At 29.4% G+C, this 22108-nt stretch overlaps 1 protein-coding gene across 1 annotated transcript in view; it reads right to left on the reverse strand.

The window, feature by feature from the left end:
- Window positions 1-470: 470 nt before the first annotated feature.
- Window positions 471-22108, reverse strand: part of LOC106688030 (uncharacterized) — a 63477-nt gene continuing 41839 nt past the window's right edge. The window contains exons 17-34 of the mRNA XM_014432289.2: window positions 20403-20514; window positions 19791-19964; window positions 17563-17714; window positions 15993-16123; window positions 15586-15727; window positions 14433-14509; window positions 14176-14332; window positions 13043-13158; window positions 12850-12974; window positions 11960-12122; window positions 11728-11843; window positions 10160-10606; window positions 9905-10032; window positions 7445-7609; window positions 7221-7354; window positions 4595-4682; window positions 4145-4220; window positions 471-1896 (exon numbers count right to left, since the gene is read on the reverse strand). Of these exons, the coding sequence (XP_014287775.1) occupies window positions 1875-1896; window positions 4145-4220; window positions 4595-4682; window positions 7221-7354; window positions 7445-7609; window positions 9905-10032; window positions 10160-10606; window positions 11728-11843; window positions 11960-12122; window positions 12850-12974; window positions 13043-13158; window positions 14176-14332; window positions 14433-14509; window positions 15586-15727; window positions 15993-16123; window positions 17563-17714; window positions 19791-19964; window positions 20403-20514 (2525 nt within the window). The 3' untranslated portion in view covers window positions 471-1874. The remainder of the gene's footprint in view (window positions 1897-4144; window positions 4221-4594; window positions 4683-7220; window positions 7355-7444; window positions 7610-9904; window positions 10033-10159; window positions 10607-11727; window positions 11844-11959; window positions 12123-12849; window positions 12975-13042; window positions 13159-14175; window positions 14333-14432; window positions 14510-15585; window positions 15728-15992; window positions 16124-17562; window positions 17715-19790; window positions 19965-20402; window positions 20515-22108) is intronic.

A 22108-nucleotide genomic window follows, 5' to 3' on the forward strand; every position in this document is an offset into this window, starting at 1 on the left:
AGGTGTATATGAAGTTTGGTATTATTATGTTTTGGGATTTTTTTTTAATCGCAGAAACTAGTTTTTCCAAAATTACTTATTGAACCAGCAAAACTATTTTTGAAATTAATTTTAATAAAATAAAAATAATAGTTTTTATTATAATATGAATGTAACGTATTAATTTTAAAACTAAAAAAAGTGATTTAAGTTTTATCTAGTTTCTTTATGATTTCAAGTTTTTTAGTCATGAGCAGATTAACAAGCTTACATTAATATGATAAGAAAAGCCCCATAAACTAACATATTTAATGATTAATCTAAAACTAAGTTATAAAAAATTAGTTCTTACACCATGTCCAATCGATTATAAATAAAGTATTATTTATTAATTCATTATGATTGCATGTAACTGCACACAGGACTAGGTTTCCTCTATAAAATATACATAGATACTTTTACGTAGTTTTTATAAAAAATACAAGCTCATATAACAACATATATAGTTTATTCAAATATATAAATTTCTTTTACATTGTACAGTTATGCTTATAAGAGGAAGAATAAAAATAACAGACATTATGTTTAGTGAACACATTGTGTCATTCAGCTAAACTATTATGAATAACAAAATACACAGACAATTGCAAGCATATTGAAAATAAAATGTTGTAGATCAAAAAGAACTTTAAGTTTTAATATTATGCTTCTTAATACATATATACTATATATATATAAATCTGTAATCATTAACAAACAACATTTATAAAATCTAATAGTTCTTAAATTGTATGCAATGAAGGTAGATCACACAACAACAAAACTACTGTTATTTCAAAAATTAGTATTATAATTATTAAGTATATAGTCTTGATGGTATGATGATTTATTACAAAATAAACATACTAAAATAAAAAGTACTTTGAATGCAAAGCATAAATTTCAATTTTAAAAAGACTAGAAAAATAAAGGAGATGATTATCAAGATGAGAGTTGAGAAAGAGAATTAAATATAAATAATTGCTTCTTTTGTTTTGATTTTTTCTTCTTCAGAATAAAATATTCTATAACTTTGATCAATAAGTTTTGTTTTCTTGTCTAATAACTTCTAGCTATAAATAAATACTAAAGAAATTACTGTTCAATATAAATTGAAAGTAAATTAAAAATATATTTAAACTGAAAAAGTAAGTTTAAATTTCTTCCAGTTGTCAACTTCTAGGTTCGTTCCTGGATTGTGTATTTAATATATTATTACATTAAATCTATTTAAAATTACAATTATTTATTTTTTTCCTCTTCCTTGTAATCTGTATTAGTAAAACCAGTATAAGTTTTAACAAATCTTAGAACAATATTTCAAATCTTGAAAGCCTGAAGTACCAGATATACTCTTTACAATGCAAATTTCACAACTAATACTCAAACGTATTCAATATAATTTACAAAATGTGAAAAAAAAAAACAAATTCAAAGTAATAAGGTTACTTCTTCTCTTGTAAACAGTTCATATATATATATATATAACTTTTCAAGATAAAATATTTGATTTTCAAGCATATTTCAAAGCAAAGGTACCTTAGAAAATTAAGAAGTCGTAGTAAGAAATTTACTTCTACTAAATCATCTCTTTACTTTACTATTATATGTTTTTTAAACTTATTAAAAGCATCTTTTAGCCTCAATGATAATAAGACAAATATTGAAACAAATGCAATATTTAAAAAAAAAAGCTCAAAAAGGATGTATACTTTAGTATTTTTTACATTAACAAGTAAAAATACAAACAATAGAGATGATATACTACGTAAGATTCTCAGAAAAATTCACACAATGTACACCTATTTACAACAATATTAAGCTTCTTGATAATAAGTAAACTTATTTTCTTTTCTTTAAATGTTTCCAGGGAAGTGACTGCAAGAAGGTAAAAAAAAGATATTACAGATTACAGAAAAATAAAATAATATAATTTATAAATTACTGTTCAAGTTTTTATCAATAATTGTTTATTAAATTTTAATTAAAGAATAAATATTAAATGTAAAATTATATAGACCACTTAGAAATTATTCATTTCATAATAAATTAATAATAATAATAAAAAATATTGTTTCATCACTTGACCTTAACTATTAAAAAAAAAATGTATCCTCTTATCTTACTTTTAGGTCAAAAATTAAAACGCGATTTTACACAATTGTGCTTAATTCATTTATAATTATCTAGGACATTTTGTGTATACTTTGTTTCCTTCTTCAGCACCTAATTTGCGAATTTGTCCTATTGACCAAACTTCATTGATGCAGTTATGTATTGAAAGCTTGTTATATATTCAAAAATGTGTGACTCACCCAATAATACTGGGGCAAATTAGATAATAAAGAGGGACAGACACACATTATCCTTGAAACGTCTAAGATAAAAATAAATTAATTAAATACTAGTATGTTTTAATTTTTGACCTGAAGGCAGGATGTTATAAATTAGAATAAATAAAATATCAACTTTTTTATGCAATATAATAAATAGATAAGTATTACAAGTGTAATAAAGGAGTAGATTATTACACAAAATTTCAAATGCACTCTGTTTAAAAATTTATTAATCATAGTTCAATTTTAACTCCTTGCGAAATATTTTTTTATGGGAGATAATTGTTCAATAGTAATCATGCAAAGGAATTATAATTCCACCTAGGGGTCAGTGAAAAAAAAAAAAGGCCCTGAAACAAACAGTATTGCCTTTCAAGCTGAGTTAAGGTGGAAATAGCAAATACAGTTAACCAAATAATGGCATTCAAGTCTTTGAATGGTAATAAATAAAAATTATTAATATCTTATTTTATATATATAAATAAACTATTTTTTTTATAAATATAAAATAAACTATTATTGAGAAATAATACATTTTGCCACACTTAAAGGAAATAAGTATTTGAGTTATATTGAAACCATTCATACTTTTTATACAGGAAAAATAAGTAAGTATAAACAAATAGAATTAAGAATTTATAAAAGGTCAAATAAAAACTGAAATAGTAATTAAACTATTTATATTGAGCCAACGTTTCGCCCACTTTGTTAGACCTTCATCAGGGCTAAAAAAGATACAAACACTTAAATGATGTAAACATAAATGTACTCTCTTCTTTTATAAGAATAATAAAAAATTATAGACAATTGATGAAAACGGAAATATGAACAGATAAAAAGAAGAAATACATGTTTATTCTTCCTTTGTTCTTGACTTTATTCTTACCACCCTTTTTCCATCTCCTAGTTTGTACTTTATTTTATATTTCTTCTTTTTGTTATTATTACCATTTTCATAAATTGTCTATAATCTTTTATTATTTTTATGTTCTATTGTTAACCTTTTTAATTTTTCATTTATGTTTACATAATGTAAGTGTTTGTATCTTTTTTAGCTCTGATGAAGCCCTACAATGTGGGGTGAAACGTTGGCTCAATATAAATAGTTTAATCACTATTTAAGTTTTTATTTGATTGCACCCGTTCCATCTTTCTTTTATTATTGCACATGGTCAATCACCGATCTTCCAACAAAGGATTTAATTATCAATAATTTAAAAAAAACAACAACTATAACAGTGAAATATTCTCTTCCTCTTAGCCTGTTTCAAATCTACATGAAAATACATAATTTTTTTTTTTTTTTCTGCACTTCTTATTTTTATCTCCCCTGTCTCCTTAATTAATTCGCTTAAATCTGATGCTAAAAAATGGTAGAAGAGGGGGTGGTATAACCCTACTCTCCTTCAAAGCAAATGGGAAGCCAAAAAAGAACACCCCAGGCAGCATAGGTGTAAACCTATAACCCAAGTTGAGGTTAATAGGAATGCCTGCCATTGTAATCTAAATTCTTTCCTTTCTACTTTGCCACACCCTTGGTCTATCATAAGACCTGCCTTTTTGGCTCCACTTTTCCTGCTAGCTTATCCTGTACATTATACGCCTTCTAAAGAATCATATGATAATCCAATTTTTATGATGTTCCATGTGAATATTTGATATTCCAAGCTCAATGCTTGTGATTCAACTAAAATAAAACCATCTTGAGGAAAACAAATAAATACTTAACTTTAAGACTTTTATACCTCACAGTGGTTATTACAAGATAATCAACTACCAGGAATAATTACCTGAATGTTTCCATTGTTTCATAGCCCCTCCTTTGTGGTCTGGTAAGCACAGCTAGAGATGATTCCATTTCAGTAGCTAGTGTTGAAGTTGAAAAAAAAAAATTTCATTCATCAGAAACCAATTAAAAGTGGTTTCACACAGGTATATATCCTAAATATAGCAAAAATTACAATTATCGTCTAATTTTAATTATTATGTAGCATATTTATTATGAAATTGCAATTAGTCAAGAGTCCAGTTCATTGAAATATTTTGCATGAAATAAACAATTTATCATTTAATTAAAGTTTATTTTAGTTAAATTTATTTTTAAGTACCCTAATTATATTATACAAGATATTTTATTAACTCCATTTTATTGTGACTTCTAATAATTAATAATGAGACTAAATGAGAGAGTTAACTGTATGAGAAATAATCATTAAACAAAGTAGGATTTATCTACTTACTTTGTGGCGATGAAGGACCAGAACTATCAAGGGAGACAGAATCATGAAGTCTCAGATATTTAGGTGCAGGAGGATCAGGATGTAAGTCCTATTATATAAATGAGATTAAATAAATATTAGATAATATAACTATAGAAGTATATGGTTGAAAAAATAAGTATTTCCGGCCTTCAACCTCTCTTTTCTTTTCCGGCTAAGAAGCACGGCAGCCACCGAGGGCCTATTGTACGCCGTCCCTCCTCTGCTCAAAACAGGCCAATTGCCTTTGCGAATCTGGACACTGTATAAGGATCCACTGTCTCGCAAAGTTTGGGATCCAAGATACGATCCTTACCGAAGATGAGAAATTGTGTTCTTGCCACTACATCACATCTGCAAATGATGTGGTAAGCAGTCTCTTCATCCTTCCTGCAGAACCTGCAGATAAGGGGACTCTTATCAGTCTCATTTTATAGAGATGCTTATTTAGCTGACAGTGTCGCGTGTATAGATCTGTCACCCATCTTAAGATACTCTTACTCCATATTAAGAAGACAGTTATTCCTTTTTGGGAAGGATCCCTTGAGGAACATTTTTGATTGTTCCATTCCTTTGGTATTTCTTCAGAGTAACCCAGCCTTGCTCTCAGCAATCTTTTTGATGTGCCTCTTCGCATGGCTGAGACGTATCCCATATATGGGGTCAGGTGTAAAAGGAGCGGACTCAGATCCTTTCCTAGCTAGATAGTCTGCTCGCTCATTACCTTTAATGCCTTTATGTCCAAGCACCCATTCCACCCGCATCTTGTTGGCCAAGGAGAGAGAGAGAGAGTTCAGGTTAGCCTTACACTCCTCCACCAATTTAGAGCAGGTTACATAGTTATCCAGCACATAAATGGCTGCCTGACTGTCCGTGTAAATCGTAATTAGCCTTTCCCTCATGCCCTCTTTTATTAAATTCTGGGCACATACATTTATTGCAAACACCTCAGCCTGGAAATCTGGTTTTCCTAACGAGATGGATGTCCCTTGATTAGGCATGTCCATCCTCTATATTCCTGCTCCAGATCCTTGTTCCATTAAGGATCCGTGTAGGGTCTGTCCATTAAGGATCATTTAGGGTCTGTGTAGCAGTTTATCCCATAACATGGCTTGTGTGGGGTAGACCCTTCAATCCTTATACTGTAGTAAGTGTTCTTATATTTCTTCTCCTAATGATCAGACTGCATAGCCAGGATCCCGCCTTCATTGATCCTCCTGAACAGTTTGCCATTTCCCTCATAAGTTAGGGAATGGTAGTTCGTTCCTAGTTTCATAAGTCTATATGCAGAGGTAAGGGCTTGAGCTTCAATCTCTATATGTAGAGGTTTAATGTTCAGAAGAACCTCCATTGCTGCAGAAGGAGTAGTGCTTATGGCAACTGTTATCATGAGACACGCCAGTCTCTGAAGTTTCCCGAGCCAAGCTTGGGATTTCCTGGTCATAGCCCTGTGCCACCATACAAAAGCAGCATATAGGACAATGGGTCTTATCGCTGCCATGTACAACCAATATATAACTTTTGGTTTAAGGCCCCAGGATTTGCCTACGGCTCCTGTACATGCACCTCAGTGCCTTCATACTGGTCATCAACCTCGCTTTAATTTTCTCTTCAATTTCGTTTTTTCTAGTTACCATAGAACCTAAATACTTAAACCTATCTACCTGTTCAAATGTATTTCCTCTTATATCTATATCGCCGAAATTATTAATAATGAATACTTTCAATTAAAATTAATATAGTAATTAGGCACTCTATTTTATCACTCCTTAGTCCTAAATACGTTACTTCATAGAGTAAGACTTTTTAAAAAAATTGATAACCTCAAAAATATAATATAAATAGTTGACCATGTAATTTAAAATATGAAGAAGATGGAAAGAATTGCGGTCAAAAAAGAAAAAAATTGTTTGTTCTTTTTTTACTGCAACACTGACAATCTTCTTCATATTTCAAAAATATAATAGTAAGCAGGTGCCTGCTTCAACCATATGCTTTAATGTATTATCGAGGAATATTCCCTGAAGGCAATAATAATAAAAAAAAAAAAAAAAGAAAGTTGAATCAATCAAATTCATTTAGAAAAAATCTTATTGCTAAATAGGACTAAATTTGGAAAATCATCATTGTCACCAATATATGCTTAAAAATCTATTAAATTGATATCAAATTTACATGTAAACAAAAATTATTCATAATTAAGTTGGAGTAGATATAATGGTATTTAAAAAAACAAATTTTTATCAGGGTTATTGTAACAACAAGACCTCATAGGTCTTCTAATGTGGCTATTGTTTTACATAATATTTGAAGATTGGTTACTGGAATAACGGAGCTCCAACAAAAAATTTCAGGCAAAGATGTTTTGGGATTCTGATGCTTTTATTCTGGATAAAGGAATGCTTTTAAACATGATCTTGATTACAACTCTTAGTTGTCATTTTTTTTATGATAAGGCTACTGAGTAATTAAAATAAATAAGTATGGGTACTATCCATTATTTCTTGGTATAATAACTTTTTTGTATATCAAATGTAAGTTAATTTTTTATCTTGTAGTGGGTTTTTATAACATAATAAAGTGCACAAGTTGTCAGGTAATCTCTGACCTGAGTTATCCTGATACAGCGTTGCTCTCTGCTGTTGCGCAGATAAAAGGCTGCCACAACTGAACCAATCAGAATCGCCACAAAAATAAACACAATAGTCACAAAGACAGTAATGGCAGATTTCGCATTAACACCTATGAACAGAAAAGTATACTTAACTAATTATAACGAAGAAAAGATATAAAATACTGTGTCTTTGATAATATCATTATCAATGCTTATACTTCGTTGGGTGAGAACTATGTCTTGGGCTGGTATGTTCAGGGGCTTATCACGTATGCCTGTTAATACAAGAGACCCATTTTTTAAAATATCTTTGAGAAGAGCAATGGAATAACCGGCTTCTTGTAGCTTGTTCTCTGGAATCCGCAAGGCGACAGCTATTTTACCTAAAATCAGAAAGGAAAGCTATTTAGTATGATAAATAATACAGAGAAATAATGAAATCTGATCGATTTACAAAGTGGTGACTTTAAAACATCATCAAGCTACCTTAAAACTCTAAGTTTAACCAATTATTACTATTAGAAAATTTACATTCCGATATTATTTTTTAAAGTACTTTTCAGTTAGTTAAACATCATTTATTTAATTCTTGGCTTTTTTCAAATTTATAAATACTCTATAATCACAACAATGATTTAGAAGAAGGAAAATTAAGATTGTAGATAAATAAACATTTCCGTCATATAAGATTATTGGTTCAATATCAGAGGTGAGCATTATATTTCATCACTTAAGCTGTGATACCTTGTAACTCTAAAATAAACTTTACACAATTTAAAAAATAAAAATTGATGCTTTATTCTGGATAAATCTCGAAAGATTTCTCAAAATAAATGAAAATTATGTAGATAGTAAAATTATCTACAAAATGATGGTTAAGACAATATATATCTATAATGATGATTTTATTATTTTTGAAAGGATTAAAATCAAGATGTGATTTATTTGGGTCACGAAAAAATATCTTTGAGAATTGCGATTGTTTCACGAGAAAACATATAAAAATTTCTATATTTGCAAACAAATACATTCAAAAATATAAATACAAATAATTTTTTACAACTGTAAATATTTTATTCCGAGTCGGGTAAAAATTAGTTTAACCACTTATTAAAAACTACAATTTCAGTAACTGCAGCTACAACTACTCTTAGTAGCTAGTAATTGACCAACCACAACTATTTTTGATTATCACAAATGGAATCAAAGTAGTAAGAGCTCACAAAAAAAACTAATGTAGGAGCAAAACGTGCTTGGCTACTTATTTGAATAATACCATACGATAGTTGTGATTGTTGTTAAGTAGTTACATTAGTAACTAAAAATCATAAACATTAACTCTACAAGTTTTTAAAGTGAAAATTTTTTGAAAAACAAAATCCTGTCCTCTCCTATCCAGACATTTAACAACCCCCTCCCTCCCATTCAATCATTCCACATAAAAAAAATATAAAACCAAACGAGATTAATATATAGTTTTCTGACCCAAATATTGAACAATGACCACATAATAGCCACCTGCTATATAAACTAAAATTGCTCAAGATCATATGCAATCATTCAAATGTACCTACATTTACAAGACTATACTTCAAAATTCACTGTAAAATTTTTTTACAGATAATGGAGTTAGAAGCATTGTGCCTTACCGACTGCCCTACAGTATACTTTAATAATGTTGCCCTTACTCCAGTAGAACAGATCCACTACCTTGGACTACATCTGGACAAATGACTAACTTGAAATCCTCATACAAGACAGGAAACCGTACATATATTCCAATTATTACAACACTTACTAGACAAACGGTCAGAGCTTTCAATCCATTACAAAAGACTGCTCTACATGACTATAATAAGGCCTATCTGGACATACGGAGTTGAACTTTGCGACTCCAATAAACCATCCAATCCAAAATCCTTTGTAAAATCTTCAATACTCCTTTGTCACCAATAAATCATCAATAACGACCTTAATATTCCATATGTAGCTGATCTAGCCCGAACCAGATATCAATCCTTCCACTCTAAACTCTGTGACCTTTCTTCCTCCTCTATTCCTGACAATCATCCAAGGTAAGTGAAAAGAAGATGGCCTCGAAATCTTCTACTGTAGAATGTCATTGGAGTGCTACCAATGACAAAGTTTCTCCACAAGTCTGTGTCCTGTCATTGAAAGACAAATTTCACATTCACTAGATATATTTTCATGTCATACAGTTGTAAATATCAATAAATACATATTAAAAAAATCTTTTCAATTATATATACAAACTCTGAAATCACTCAACATTACTGAATTGGAATACTAATGTACTCATGAGTTTTGAAAGTAATATTAGCATTAACTTATAAGTGTCTCATATTTACAAATATTGAATTTTTTTATGAATCTAAATACTGTACTCATATTCACGAGTTCAATTTTCACTGAATATTTCTCAACTCTTTCCAGTGTATATAGTTACCAGGTAATAATTCAAAATCCAAGTATTCAACATTTTCACACATATACTGACCAAATAGAAAAACTGATTTTCACATTTTTCAAAATTGGAATTACAGATGCTGCAAAAATCAAGAAAATACCCTAGCTATAGAAAAAAAACACAATATTTTTTATAATAGTTGTAACACATTTAAATAAATTATTTTCTATTTTATTATTTATTGCATCACCCCAATCCTTCCATGCATCAACAGTAACTGCTTCTGACATATTAAGGATTTTCTGTAACTGATCTTCTATATGTTCTTCAAACTTTTCCTTCATTTCTCCTACTTCTACTACATAACTTTCATTTATTCTGTAAAAAAAAAAAAAATGTTACAATGTTATAATATAAAATATCTATATAATTATTAATTAATTAATTACATTGCTAAATTATGATCAGTATAATGATTTTTACTTCAAATATGTAGCCCATTTACCTAAATGTAGCAGAATATCTATATGGCTGATAGATGCTTGGAACTGTTCTAACATCATTGTCATATGGTGGTGTCACCACATTAGTGATGGGCCTTATTGTGGAAGTTGAGGTCTTAATAAGCACTGAAGAGGATGTAGTTTTCCTTGACATTATTGTTGTTGATGGAATTGGTAACAATGTGGTTGTCAGATCTTTGGGGAGAGTTGATGTAACAGATGTTTTAATGATATCTTGCTTCTGAGAGGTTTTCTGAACAATAGTGGTTGTGTGGTCAGTAGAAACTGTTGCAATAAAGACCAGTGATGAAGTAGTTGTAGTAATTAAGGTTGTAGGACCTCTTTTAGGAGTAGTCATTGGGATAAATTTCGTGGAAGATGTTGAAGGAATTTCCTTTTTAGTAGTAACTAATTCCTGGTCCAGCTTTTTTTCTTCTACAGCAAAGACACTGAATAACATGGAGCAGTATTAGGATAAAAAAAACTAATTAATGCCAGTACAATCCTTATTAAATATATTTTATTAGGTTTATTTTATATGAATTGTATCTTTAAAATACTGAAATTACATGTCAAATGTGAGAATGAGTGAATTATATATTCAAGAAAGGAAACTTCATTTGTAAGAATAGTTTAATTAAAAAAAATTATGAAGTTGTAAATCCTATCCTATAATCTATATCTTAAAAACTCTTAATATTATGTATTAGAGAAATATTTAAAAAATCAAATCAATAACATAATAAATTTGAAAATTGTAAAAAGGAGGTGATCACTTTCATTATTTGGTGACATAAAAGTTAACTGTTTGGCTAATAGTTGATTTAAATAATTTCTCCTAAGGATTAGAAATGAGAATAAAATTCAATACATAACTGGGACACCTATTAAATTTACTGAATAAGTAAGTATTAGATTTTGTGTAACAGATTATAGGAAGATAGTCCGGCTGGTGGTCAAGAATGGTACCAAAATAGTAGAAAAACAATTTATTACTGAGCAACATATCGCCCTACTTTGCAGAGCTGAGTGTTGATAGTTTCAGAACAGGAAACTAACTAACCATTTTGTGATATTAACAGCAGTGAAAAATTTATAAATATGAACTATGAAAAAATTAACTAAAGGAGAAAAATTGAGAAATAAAGACAGCAGTTTTGACTGGAATATCGGAGATAGCCAAGTATGTCCGATCTCACCCAATCTCAGTCATATGTACACAGGTTTGCTATATTTTGTTAAACTGTTGCATTCAAAGCAGGAAAAAAGTTTATATTCGCTATTGGCACAAAGAGAATCCTTAAAATATTAAATTAAATTTTTATACCAACAGAAAAATAAAAATTTGATATTTGAAATTTTCATCTTTCAGGGTTGTAAGTGAAAGTTGTGTGATATGTGCACCACAATCAGATGTTTTTTTATTCTGAGTTAATTTTTTTTGTAGTATAAATTTTACAAAATTTAACAGACTCCTTCAAAATAAAATTATAATTTTCCCCACTACTGGTTACCATTTGAAATTTCGGAAAGGATTTTCAAAGTCTTAAATTTATTTATAATTAATTACCTGTAAAAACCAGGAAAAGAGCAATTACATTGAAGTGATGTGATATTTTCTTTTGGCATTTCTTTTATTTTTACACAAGTAGTGTTGTTCCATCCTTGAGCAGTAAACATCCAACACTACAAAAAAAAAAAAAAAAAATAAACTATCAATTTAAATACCGAATAAAAATTGTAAAGACGATCTTATTGGTTTAAAATATATTTGAAAAAGAAAACACAAGGTAATTACTAACTTCAAGAGTGGTATTATTACTGCTGTTTGTAGTATCGGGCCAGACGGGAAACTGAACTATCATGTGACCCAGAACTTTAGAATCATTAGCTACGTTGTAGACAATTCCAGGTACCACACCATGCTGGTACTTCATTGCGTCAAGCCAGTACACTGCACTCCTCCTGTTCAATGATTATGGGTTGATAGATTAAAAATTCAAATACATTTTCAGAACTACTTAAACTGTTTACTGCTTGATTATTATTAACACTCCAGCAGTCACGTGTTATCTGTGGCTTCTCTAATTTGTCTGATTATACCCACAATATTGCATTAAATATTATAGAAACTAAGTATTAAAATATCAAAATATTACATAAAAAATAATATTAAAAAAAACAAATGTGATAATTTTGAAGAAACAATAACCAAATGTAACAAAACTAGGGCATTATTTCTACTCAGATGACACCCAGATATGGAGTAAGAAAAAACCGTTTATCAAATTGAAAATTATATAAAAAATATTTCTTAATACTTCCAAAAGAAGTTGTGCAGGTTCTCACAGATGATTCAACATATATTTAACAAATAATTCATAACAATAAGAAAACCGTAACAATACTGTATAATAGCTGTAATTAGGTCAGGAGGATAGGAGAAGTGGGAGGTTCAAAATTTGGGTACTGACAACAATAGAAAATATTCCTAGGTCACCTCTCAGATGACCTTTCAACTCTCTACTGGAGTGTTAAGAATGTATCCACAGAACAATGATCAATGTGGTGTTATTGGAGATGACAAAATTAAAAATTTTATAACTTGTTATTATGAAGCTGTTTTAAAGTACAACATTTTGCATGCTGGTTCCTGGACTAATTGGTTAAGTTAACAGTAAAAAGTAGACACCTGACACTGGTAGAGTTCGCTGCTGCTGGAATTAGGTTTGTCAAAATGTCGTCTCTAAGTGAGGCGATGGAGAAGCACACACCTTCAGAGCTATTACTTACAGGATTGGTGTTAACTAAGCTCACCTATAAACAGAAATAGCAAGTTAACCATTGTCCATTGACTTATTTCGAGTACATCATTGCTCACTTACATTGAGAAGATCCTTGACTGATGGACACCAAGAAGTGCAAAATGGAAATTTTACCTTCTCCTTCTCAGAGCTCTTGAGGGGCACAGATCCTAACAGTACTAGGTCTTGTTCTGCACCTGAAACAAAAATAATGCAGATAGAGCCTAGTGCAAGATAGTAGAATCAAACAACAATAAAGACTTTAAGGTTTATTTTTATTGTAAAATAAAATGTTATGTTAAGATTCGAAATATAATTCTTATAAAGTAGGAAGCAATTAAAGCTATGTTACTTCATGTCTAGTGACTAAAACCTAGGGTATACTTGGGTTCACCACATGGTCAGAAGATGTGTCAGCATAGGCATGAAAAAATTAGTCCAAATATTATGAATAATAACAATTTTCTTTTATCTTGCAGAAAACACTCTTAAATACTACACAAGTTCATTATTTTAATTAATAATTTGATTAATATCAAATAGTAAAATATCAGATGTGTCATTTCACTTACTGGTTTGGTTGCTAAGTCCAATACAAAATTGTTTGCCAATTCTTCGCTAATAGTTTTGTTATCAAGATCTTTTTAAGCAATTTTATTATCTTTCATATGAGCATCTAGAATGTTTTGGGAGATGCATAGTATACCTGTTATTGAACCTAATAGAAAGTTAACGAGTTTCCAAGTGAAAAATGCCATATTTGCTAATAATGGTCTGGTTTTAAAAATTTCTTTTTGTTTTGTAGAAAATTAACTGTCTTTCAAGTGACCACTACAGAATTAGAGAGAGGAGATTAGAAAAGTGTGGAGTGATCTATGACTTTGGTGGTATATTTAAAAAAAAAAAAAAAAAAATGGCCTAGTTATTTAAAATAAAAACTGGGGATAGTGTGCAGTGAATGGAAAGATTTTTTTAAATCAATTTTTGGATTCCGTGCATCTTAAACTATAAAAACTCAAATTTGTAAGTAGTGAATATTTTTTTTGTTTGATTACAAAGACTTTATTGAAAACAATACATCAAAAAAGAATGATGCCAAAAATTGGTCCAGAATGCAATCAAAGAAGTGATAGCCTAGGCCAATAATAGGGAGCTTGCATTGTAATACAATATAATTAGATAATATTGCAATTATTGTTATCAACCTTAGATACCTATAATGTGCGGAGCAGATGCATCATTGCAAAGATCTTTTGAGTAATCAAAAATAATTGATATGAGTTTAAGAGTTTCCTCTCGTGCTTTATTCCAATTCCCATCTTTCTGTAGAAGAGGTAAGACGGTTGCCTTCAATACAGTCTCCATATCTTTCTAAAATGAAAAAAATACAAACTTGTTTTAAAAAAGCTGAAAATGATGAAATACAGTAACAAAAAACTGAGCGAACAAAAAAGATAAAGAGTAATTTTACTTTTCCTATTGTTTTGGCCTTCACATCTCCAACATCTCTCTTCTGACGTAGGTTTTCTTTTACACTGTAGACAGGATCTAACAACATAAGTAAGGCAATTTTTTCTCAGTTAGTTCTTCTATGATGAAAGAAACTTTACTTTTTTTTTTTATAAAACTTTTTCTGATTTTTTACTCTCAAAATGGCTGATGAAAGTGATAAATATAGGAGGTTAGATCTAGAGATGACAAATAAAATCATAAAACAACAGGAGAATAGGAAAACAGAGTCAGACCCGACACCAGAATTTAAATTCTACCAATTGTAAAATAACAAATTTTTGAGCAATAAAAAATTCTGTTAATGAAATCAATAGGCACAAAAAACAAAAGAGTCCCAGAGATGAAACAGAAAAATGTTTAAATACTTTGATTGAGAATTTATTAGAAAAGAATGCTAAACTAACATTTATAACAAACCAAACTAAAGCACTAGTATTTTAGAAGATTCAAAGAAGTAGGATGACAACTGCCACCACATTTTCAAAATAATTTTTTTCTGGTTTGAAAGATTTAAAAAAAATGAAAACTATCTTTGTGAGATGATTGGTAGAAAGTCAGCTAGTGGAGGTAATTTAGATCTGTTAAGGTATTTAAATATAATCTGGAAGCGATGCTCAAAGAAGTTACTTGTCAGAGCAATTTTTAACGTGGATGATATTGGAATTGGAAAAAAAAAATCTCAAACAGATATAGATTCAAAAAGAAGCTAAAAGCATGCCTGGTCCGCGAAAAAAACTGGACATGTTTGAAAAATAATATCCAATAACATGTCACTAAAAGTCAATTATAGATATTAGTAATGGAGAAGATGAATTAATCTTATATCTAAATATAACATTTTATTAAATTATTTCTATGAATATACATTTAGCAAAAAAATAAATATTTGTAGGCAAATTTTTTGAGTTAAAGCTTTGTCCGACTTAAGACCATTTCCAGTAATGGTCGAGGCCAGACAGAACCCCATTGTTACTCAAGAACTGACTATATTTCTTCACTTTAAATCAACATTAAATATTACTACAATCTAATTATATTAATTTTATAATTATTATAATATTAAAAGTAAAGTAATTATTGTAAGTTAATCTCAACAAAAGTAATAATCATACCAAATCTATGATCTTCCTTGCCCTGCCTAAGTGAGTAATAGAGAATAGAATTGAGGATCATAGACCTCTCTCGGTGATCATGCATCAAATCATTATCAAATCTTTTTAACAATTCAATTTTAGATTCCAGGGCTGATTTTGCCTGGAAAAATAGAAAATTACATGATTTTTTATTTATTTCATTTTAACAATATTTTTGATTGGAAATTCATGTCCTAATTTCATACACTGTATACCTTAAAACATAATCCTAACAACAAGAGAATATTAAAAAAAGAAGAGAACAATATTAAAATATATAGAAAATATTAAAAGAAGAAGAGAACAATAAAAGAATATTTTGGAACAGCTTATAGAATAGACATTTACCAAATTTGAAATGTTACATGACATCTAAATACACTTACAGCTTCAAACGGTTTCTTTTTGAAGTTTTCATCAGTTTTATGATTCATTGTAATCGCAGTTACAATATCGCTGCTACTAATCCTTGGTTCAGGAGGTAAGTTTTCAGAAATTTTGTTTTCTTTTATTTTTTCTGAAAATAAATAATGAATGAAAAAAGTTAATTTAATTTATGTAAAATTTGGGGTAAAAATGTAATATACAAAAATTTATTTCTCCTTTTATTATTCTTACTATTTATATTGAAACTACATAAAAACTTCACATGGCACTCACTGCTTCATTTTACATTTTTATCTATTAATTAAATATTGGATTTTTATCTATTTATGTAATTATTGTCTGTAAACCTTATGAATAATTGCATATTTGACCCAAATATTAAATAATACAATTATTGATAGGGAATGCTATATGATTTATGCAGATTTATACAGGGTATAATCTAAAATTAATTTTTATTAATATTAAAAATTAATTTGTATGATTCAAATTAACCTGAATTTAAATTTTATTGGTTTTTAAATTTTATTATTCATTGATAAAAATTTCTTAATTTTTAGTATTTAAAGTAAATGATTGTTCAATGGATTACTTTATTTTATTGAATACGTGCTCAGACCTGGAAATGCTATTGCTAGATTTAGAAATGCATATAGATAAATTGAATACAATTGAAAGTTTAATATAAATTAATATATTTAGTTAAAATTAAAAATATATTATTATTTTTATTTACATACTGGATTAATGATTGAATTAATTGCTTATTATATCTATTCAGTTTATAGCGGTAAATAACAATATATAATTAAACTACATGGTAATAATACATAATAAAAATACATTATAACAATATATAATTAAAATTGGTTAGTAAAATATCTAACCGGTTTCCATAAAACTATACTATACTGTGTAATACAAAAACTGTTTCATCTCTCATTACTAATATTGGTCCAATAAGGGTATTTGTGGGCATCAATAATCATTGCAGTTATCATTTAGAATGCCTCAAGTTATAATAAAAAATATACAAAATTCAAAGAAAACCAGACTAAATTCTGCAATTTTTTTTAAAATATTGATACAAGTTCAATAGGCTATATCTCGACTTTTTAATTGAATCGGCCAATTGATTGGTATATAATAACTATGGAAAGAATGTACACTTTCTAAGCATATTTGGAATAAAAAATGTGTAATTTTGTTTATAACTTTTTTTCTACTGGAGATATTGGGAATTTTAGTGGTTATAGGTCTTGCCATGGTAATAAGGAACATTAAAAAAAAAAATTACATAAATCGGTCCAATATTTTAAAAGTTTACAGTGGACAAAGATTTGAACCATTCCCTTTTATATATATTGGTTTAATTTGGCATTAAGGGGTTCTTTAATTTGTCTATGTTTTGTAATATTAATGAATTTTTGTAGGATTAGAAATTTCCATAATTTATTTTGTGATAATTATGTTTTGTTGTTTGTGTCATAAAGTTAAGGTATGTTTGAGAAAATACTAACTATAAATCTTATACATAACTATAAAGTTTTGATACAGTTAGATATTTACCACTCAAGGACCTAGTGTTAGCATGGACTAAGTCTCTGAACTGCAGAATAGTGTTCAAGGATTCCTCCGAGAGCCGAATAGTCGCCATTAAATTACTTGCTGCATCAAGCATCCTCACCGATTCATGGAGGTAGTCTTTGTTTTTCTTTAATCTGAATAATATAAATACAAATTAAGAAAACTGAACTGACTACCTGAATCCCTACTTGAACTTTTGTTTATCATGTTGTTCTCAAGGGTTGTAATAATATTAAAATATTAACATTTCACTCCTAAATAATATGTCATTCACTTCAAGTGCTTCCTCTAAAAATTTAAAAAATAAAAAAAACTAAGGAAATAATTTTTCAGCCTGAAAGCTTCTTTCTGATCTAACCTGACTTGTGCTAGCAATAAGATAAATAAGAAGGGTCGAATATTCCAAAATTGAAAATATGTTAATGTGGTCATATAATAACCATGATTCAGATTAATTGTCTTGCCATCAAATATTTTAAATTATATGAATACCTAGCTGGCTGGGTGGAAAACTGCAGGTGGTGATGCATGCCATGGTATGTGGTGAAGTCTAAGCAGGGATGTGGCTGGCTGTCATCTCTTCCTCTTATCTCCATCTGAGACAGTCATATCCAAGATTTGACAAGAAGTCTCTCCTTTAATTCTCCAGCTCAAAGTGTCTTTTTGATTCCTCCAGTACATCTGTTAGGCTATTCCCCTTTTGCCATAGTGAGGGTTATTATTCTCCTTCTTCCTTCTGATTGGCTTTTGTGGCTCCACCCACAAAGGATAGTTTATAAAGACTGCTCAATAAGTTTTTATAGAATATCATAACTGACTTTCTGAGACTTACCCCTTGGCCCCTATCTCATGGACTGATGACACTTCGTCTTATTCAATTAGGCCTTCCGACCCTAAACTATGCTATATTTATTAGTACTTACAAGGTTCCTCGAATTACTGTTGAAGACTTCCTGCATTGACAGGTGTCAATAGTTTTTATGACAAGCCACTGTTTCCCAGGGTCTAAGACTACCCAAAAGTTCAGGCAAAATCATATTTGAAAATATTTATAATGTTGAAATGTTCAATAAATAGCAGAAGTTTTAAGAATTGTTCTTAATTCATGAGTGAAACATTAATTTCCATCTTTATTTATTAGTTTTTAACTAATAAGTCATTAACAACTTGGGTCATTTCAGATTTTATCATATGGTTTTCACCATTTCGCCCACAGCACACCTAGACGAGGGAAGCGACTAGGGTACGTCACCGTGGTGGCGAAGATGTCACCAGATAAGCACATTATGATATATGCCATGAGACCACCCAAACTTGTTCCTTTCTTATATTACATCATTATAGATAAAGATTTCTGGACTAACACAATAACCCAGTTTGCCCCTCCAGGGATTAACACTCATTAAATAAAAGGAAAATATATGGATGCTAGTAATCAGAAGGTCTCGCACTTTTCATCCCCCCTTTTCCACACTAATAATTTTAATTATCATAATCTAAAAATACACTCGGGAGACCTGCAGTATAGCACGAGCAGGTCCCGATGTAAACAATTATAGTTATACATATTATTCTACTATTAATACAATTCAAAGGAAAGCAAACACTGTTAACTGTGATATGTTTCTTGACTCATTATGTACTTTTAAACAAAATTTAAAACTATGTTTTAAATTACTTCCAGATATGTTATGAATGTTTTAATTATACTTTAAAGTTCTTTTTATAAATAACTAATTTGTTTTAAATCAAGTTAGTTATTTCATGTATGTTTATGTTCAATTTGTTTTTGGGATAAGTTACTTTTAATGTTTATTTTTATTAATTTTTTTCAGTTTCACTATATCTTTTTATTAGTTATTTGCTGTATTTGATGTGTTTCTTGTTAATAAATTTAAACTTTTGTCCTGTTGTTATAATAAATAATATAAATGAAAAAATCCGTAATAATTTTTTATATAGGTATGATACTCTTCCTGATCATAGTATAGTGTATAAGAAATTATGAAAGTTTTCTACAAGAAATTACCATAATCATGGTCACACCTTGTATTATAGTGATTCAAGAAGAATATTCAATTTTAAGCATTTTAGGTGGATGCCATTCAAGTAGGAAAGAACTAGTACCTCAGATAACTATTAAATGATGTAATCAGTATGACATGACATTTAAATAGCTTCAGATCATCAAAATTATAAAAAATATAAACCTGTCGGTGTGAGCTGCGATACGATCCACAATGATGTGTTCTGCTTCCTTGCAATACTCTTTATACATATCAAGATCTACTTTTTCAAGGATTGGAAGCACCATCTTTAAGTTGGCAAATGCTTCTTCGTAGTCAGAACTCATCACTTGTTCTTTGTATAAATCTGAGAGAAACCTAAAAACCCACAACTGATCTACATTTAATGCAAAGAAATTAATGAAATATTCAACATCATGCTTACTTGAATAACTGTAAAAGGGATTAAATTAGACTGTATATTTGTGTAAGTGTCAAAGAGGATCCAGTTTGGGGTGATGGTCTCAACTTCCCACTGTTAGCTCAAATTTATTAAATGATAAATATTCTTAGGGTTAAGGATAAAATAAATAGAATTCTCTAGTGATGCAATACAATAATAATTTCGGTTACATAATTTCAGCAAATCCATTGAAATATTTCATCTATAATTACATCAAATATCATACTGCAAAATGTACAATCATATAAAATACAAAAATATTAACTCAGATATTAATGTTAATCATATTTCCATAACATCTTGTATTTTGGTACATTTAATTAAATTCCTTGAAAATCATCAATAATTTTTACCTGGATATAGAATTGTTGAAACCCGATGGTAGGGTCATTTCTATTTCTGGACCATATTGAGTTATACAATTTGACTTGGTCATGCACAATGTAGCAAAGGTTTTGAATTTACCTGCGGACATGACAAATGATAATTTTAATATACTTTTTTTTCTTTAGTTTACTGTTTTATTTTTTAATCATCATCTTGAATTAGTTCTTTTATTGGGTTTAAGGCCCTAATTCAAATAAGGCAGGAAAAGCTTAAGAAGTTGTTATTAATAAATGTAAGCGTAAGGATTGAAATACAAACATACAGAGCTATAAGATTCTACTTTTCCTGCCAAGGATCTTCTACTCTAAGCTTTTAATATATTCTAATTTACACTTCCTCAGCACATAATTCTTAGAAAAGCTCAGTATTCAGCTGATTTCTAATTTAAATCAGTTAATACCATTTAATATCTTTTCTGTTTAAAAATTAGTTAGTGAGCCTGGTTGCTTGATCCTTAGCTTCATATATTCCCTCATGTCCAACTAATTGTAAATTTCTTACATATAAAAATAATAGATCTGTTTCTCCTGTTCCACAAGGAAGTACCAACTGGCTCCCTTTCACCTTTAATTATTATCCTTTTACAAATATTTAAATTAACTTCTTCATATTAGTTATTTTATTATAATTGGGTAATAAAACAATTACTGGTGTATTTTCAGTGGTACATGAAAAGAACAGATCTTTTAACCCTTAGCACAACAAATGGTTCTGAAGGACCCATAGCTATATTTATGTGTCTCACCTTTTGTTGTTCTGAACTAATTTATTTATTTTCTGGATTGTGTAATTCATTTCCATACAAATAAATAAGTATTGTAATATATGCATTAAATTGAACATACAGAGGAGACAAATAATTTTAATCAGCTCCAACAGACACACCATTTGTGTTATGTGTTCATTAGCATCACATTATCTGATTTCAATTTGTATGATAATTATTTTCTATTGATATTTAAAATTCTGGAAGTACTGTCTTTTAAGAATAATTAAATGGTGTTTTAGAGACTATTCCCTGATCTATACTGTAACTAATACAGCTGCCAAAACTGTTATGATTCAACATGATGAACATAGCAGCTGCAACATGGACTACTACAGTCATCACACAGTCATCATGTCTTGTAAATAATTTAACGTCACTTATATATAACCATTTATTTCATAGTTATATTTCTAAATGTATTATGTGAATCAATAAAGATTACTATAGGATCTTCTAATCTACTAAAAGTCAAGGTCTTACACATAGCCTCTCTGGATGGCGTCTAATAGCCCAGAGAGTTGACTAAGCACAAATTGGCACATCTACTGAGGTAATTCTCCTTAGGAGGCAGAGAGTAATAATATACTTAGAGTAATAATAGATCAGTACATTTTAGTGCTTTTTTTAGGTATGTATATTGGATATTTAAATCACTCTGCCTTCTCTGTATCTCGCCTCCTTCCCATACCTTTTATTCCTTTCACAAGAACCTACAGTTAGTTCCTGTAGGACTTGCTATCCCCTTCATGACCGATAGACTGGTTACCTATATAATGAAGTTTCTATCCTGTGAAGATTTACGGCTAATTCCTGTAAAACTCATCCTGTCAATTTATCTCCTGACCAAGCTACCTAACCTACTGAACACGCATTGTTGAGACCCTCTGGTATAGTGTGGCTCAT

Source organism: Halyomorpha halys, unplaced genomic scaffold (genome assembly GCF_000696795.3).
Source record: "Halyomorpha halys isolate HHAL.00 unplaced genomic scaffold, Hhal_1.1 Scaffold1041.1, whole genome shotgun sequence".
Classification (NCBI taxonomy): Eukaryota; Metazoa; Arthropoda; class Insecta; order Hemiptera; family Pentatomidae; genus Halyomorpha; species Halyomorpha halys.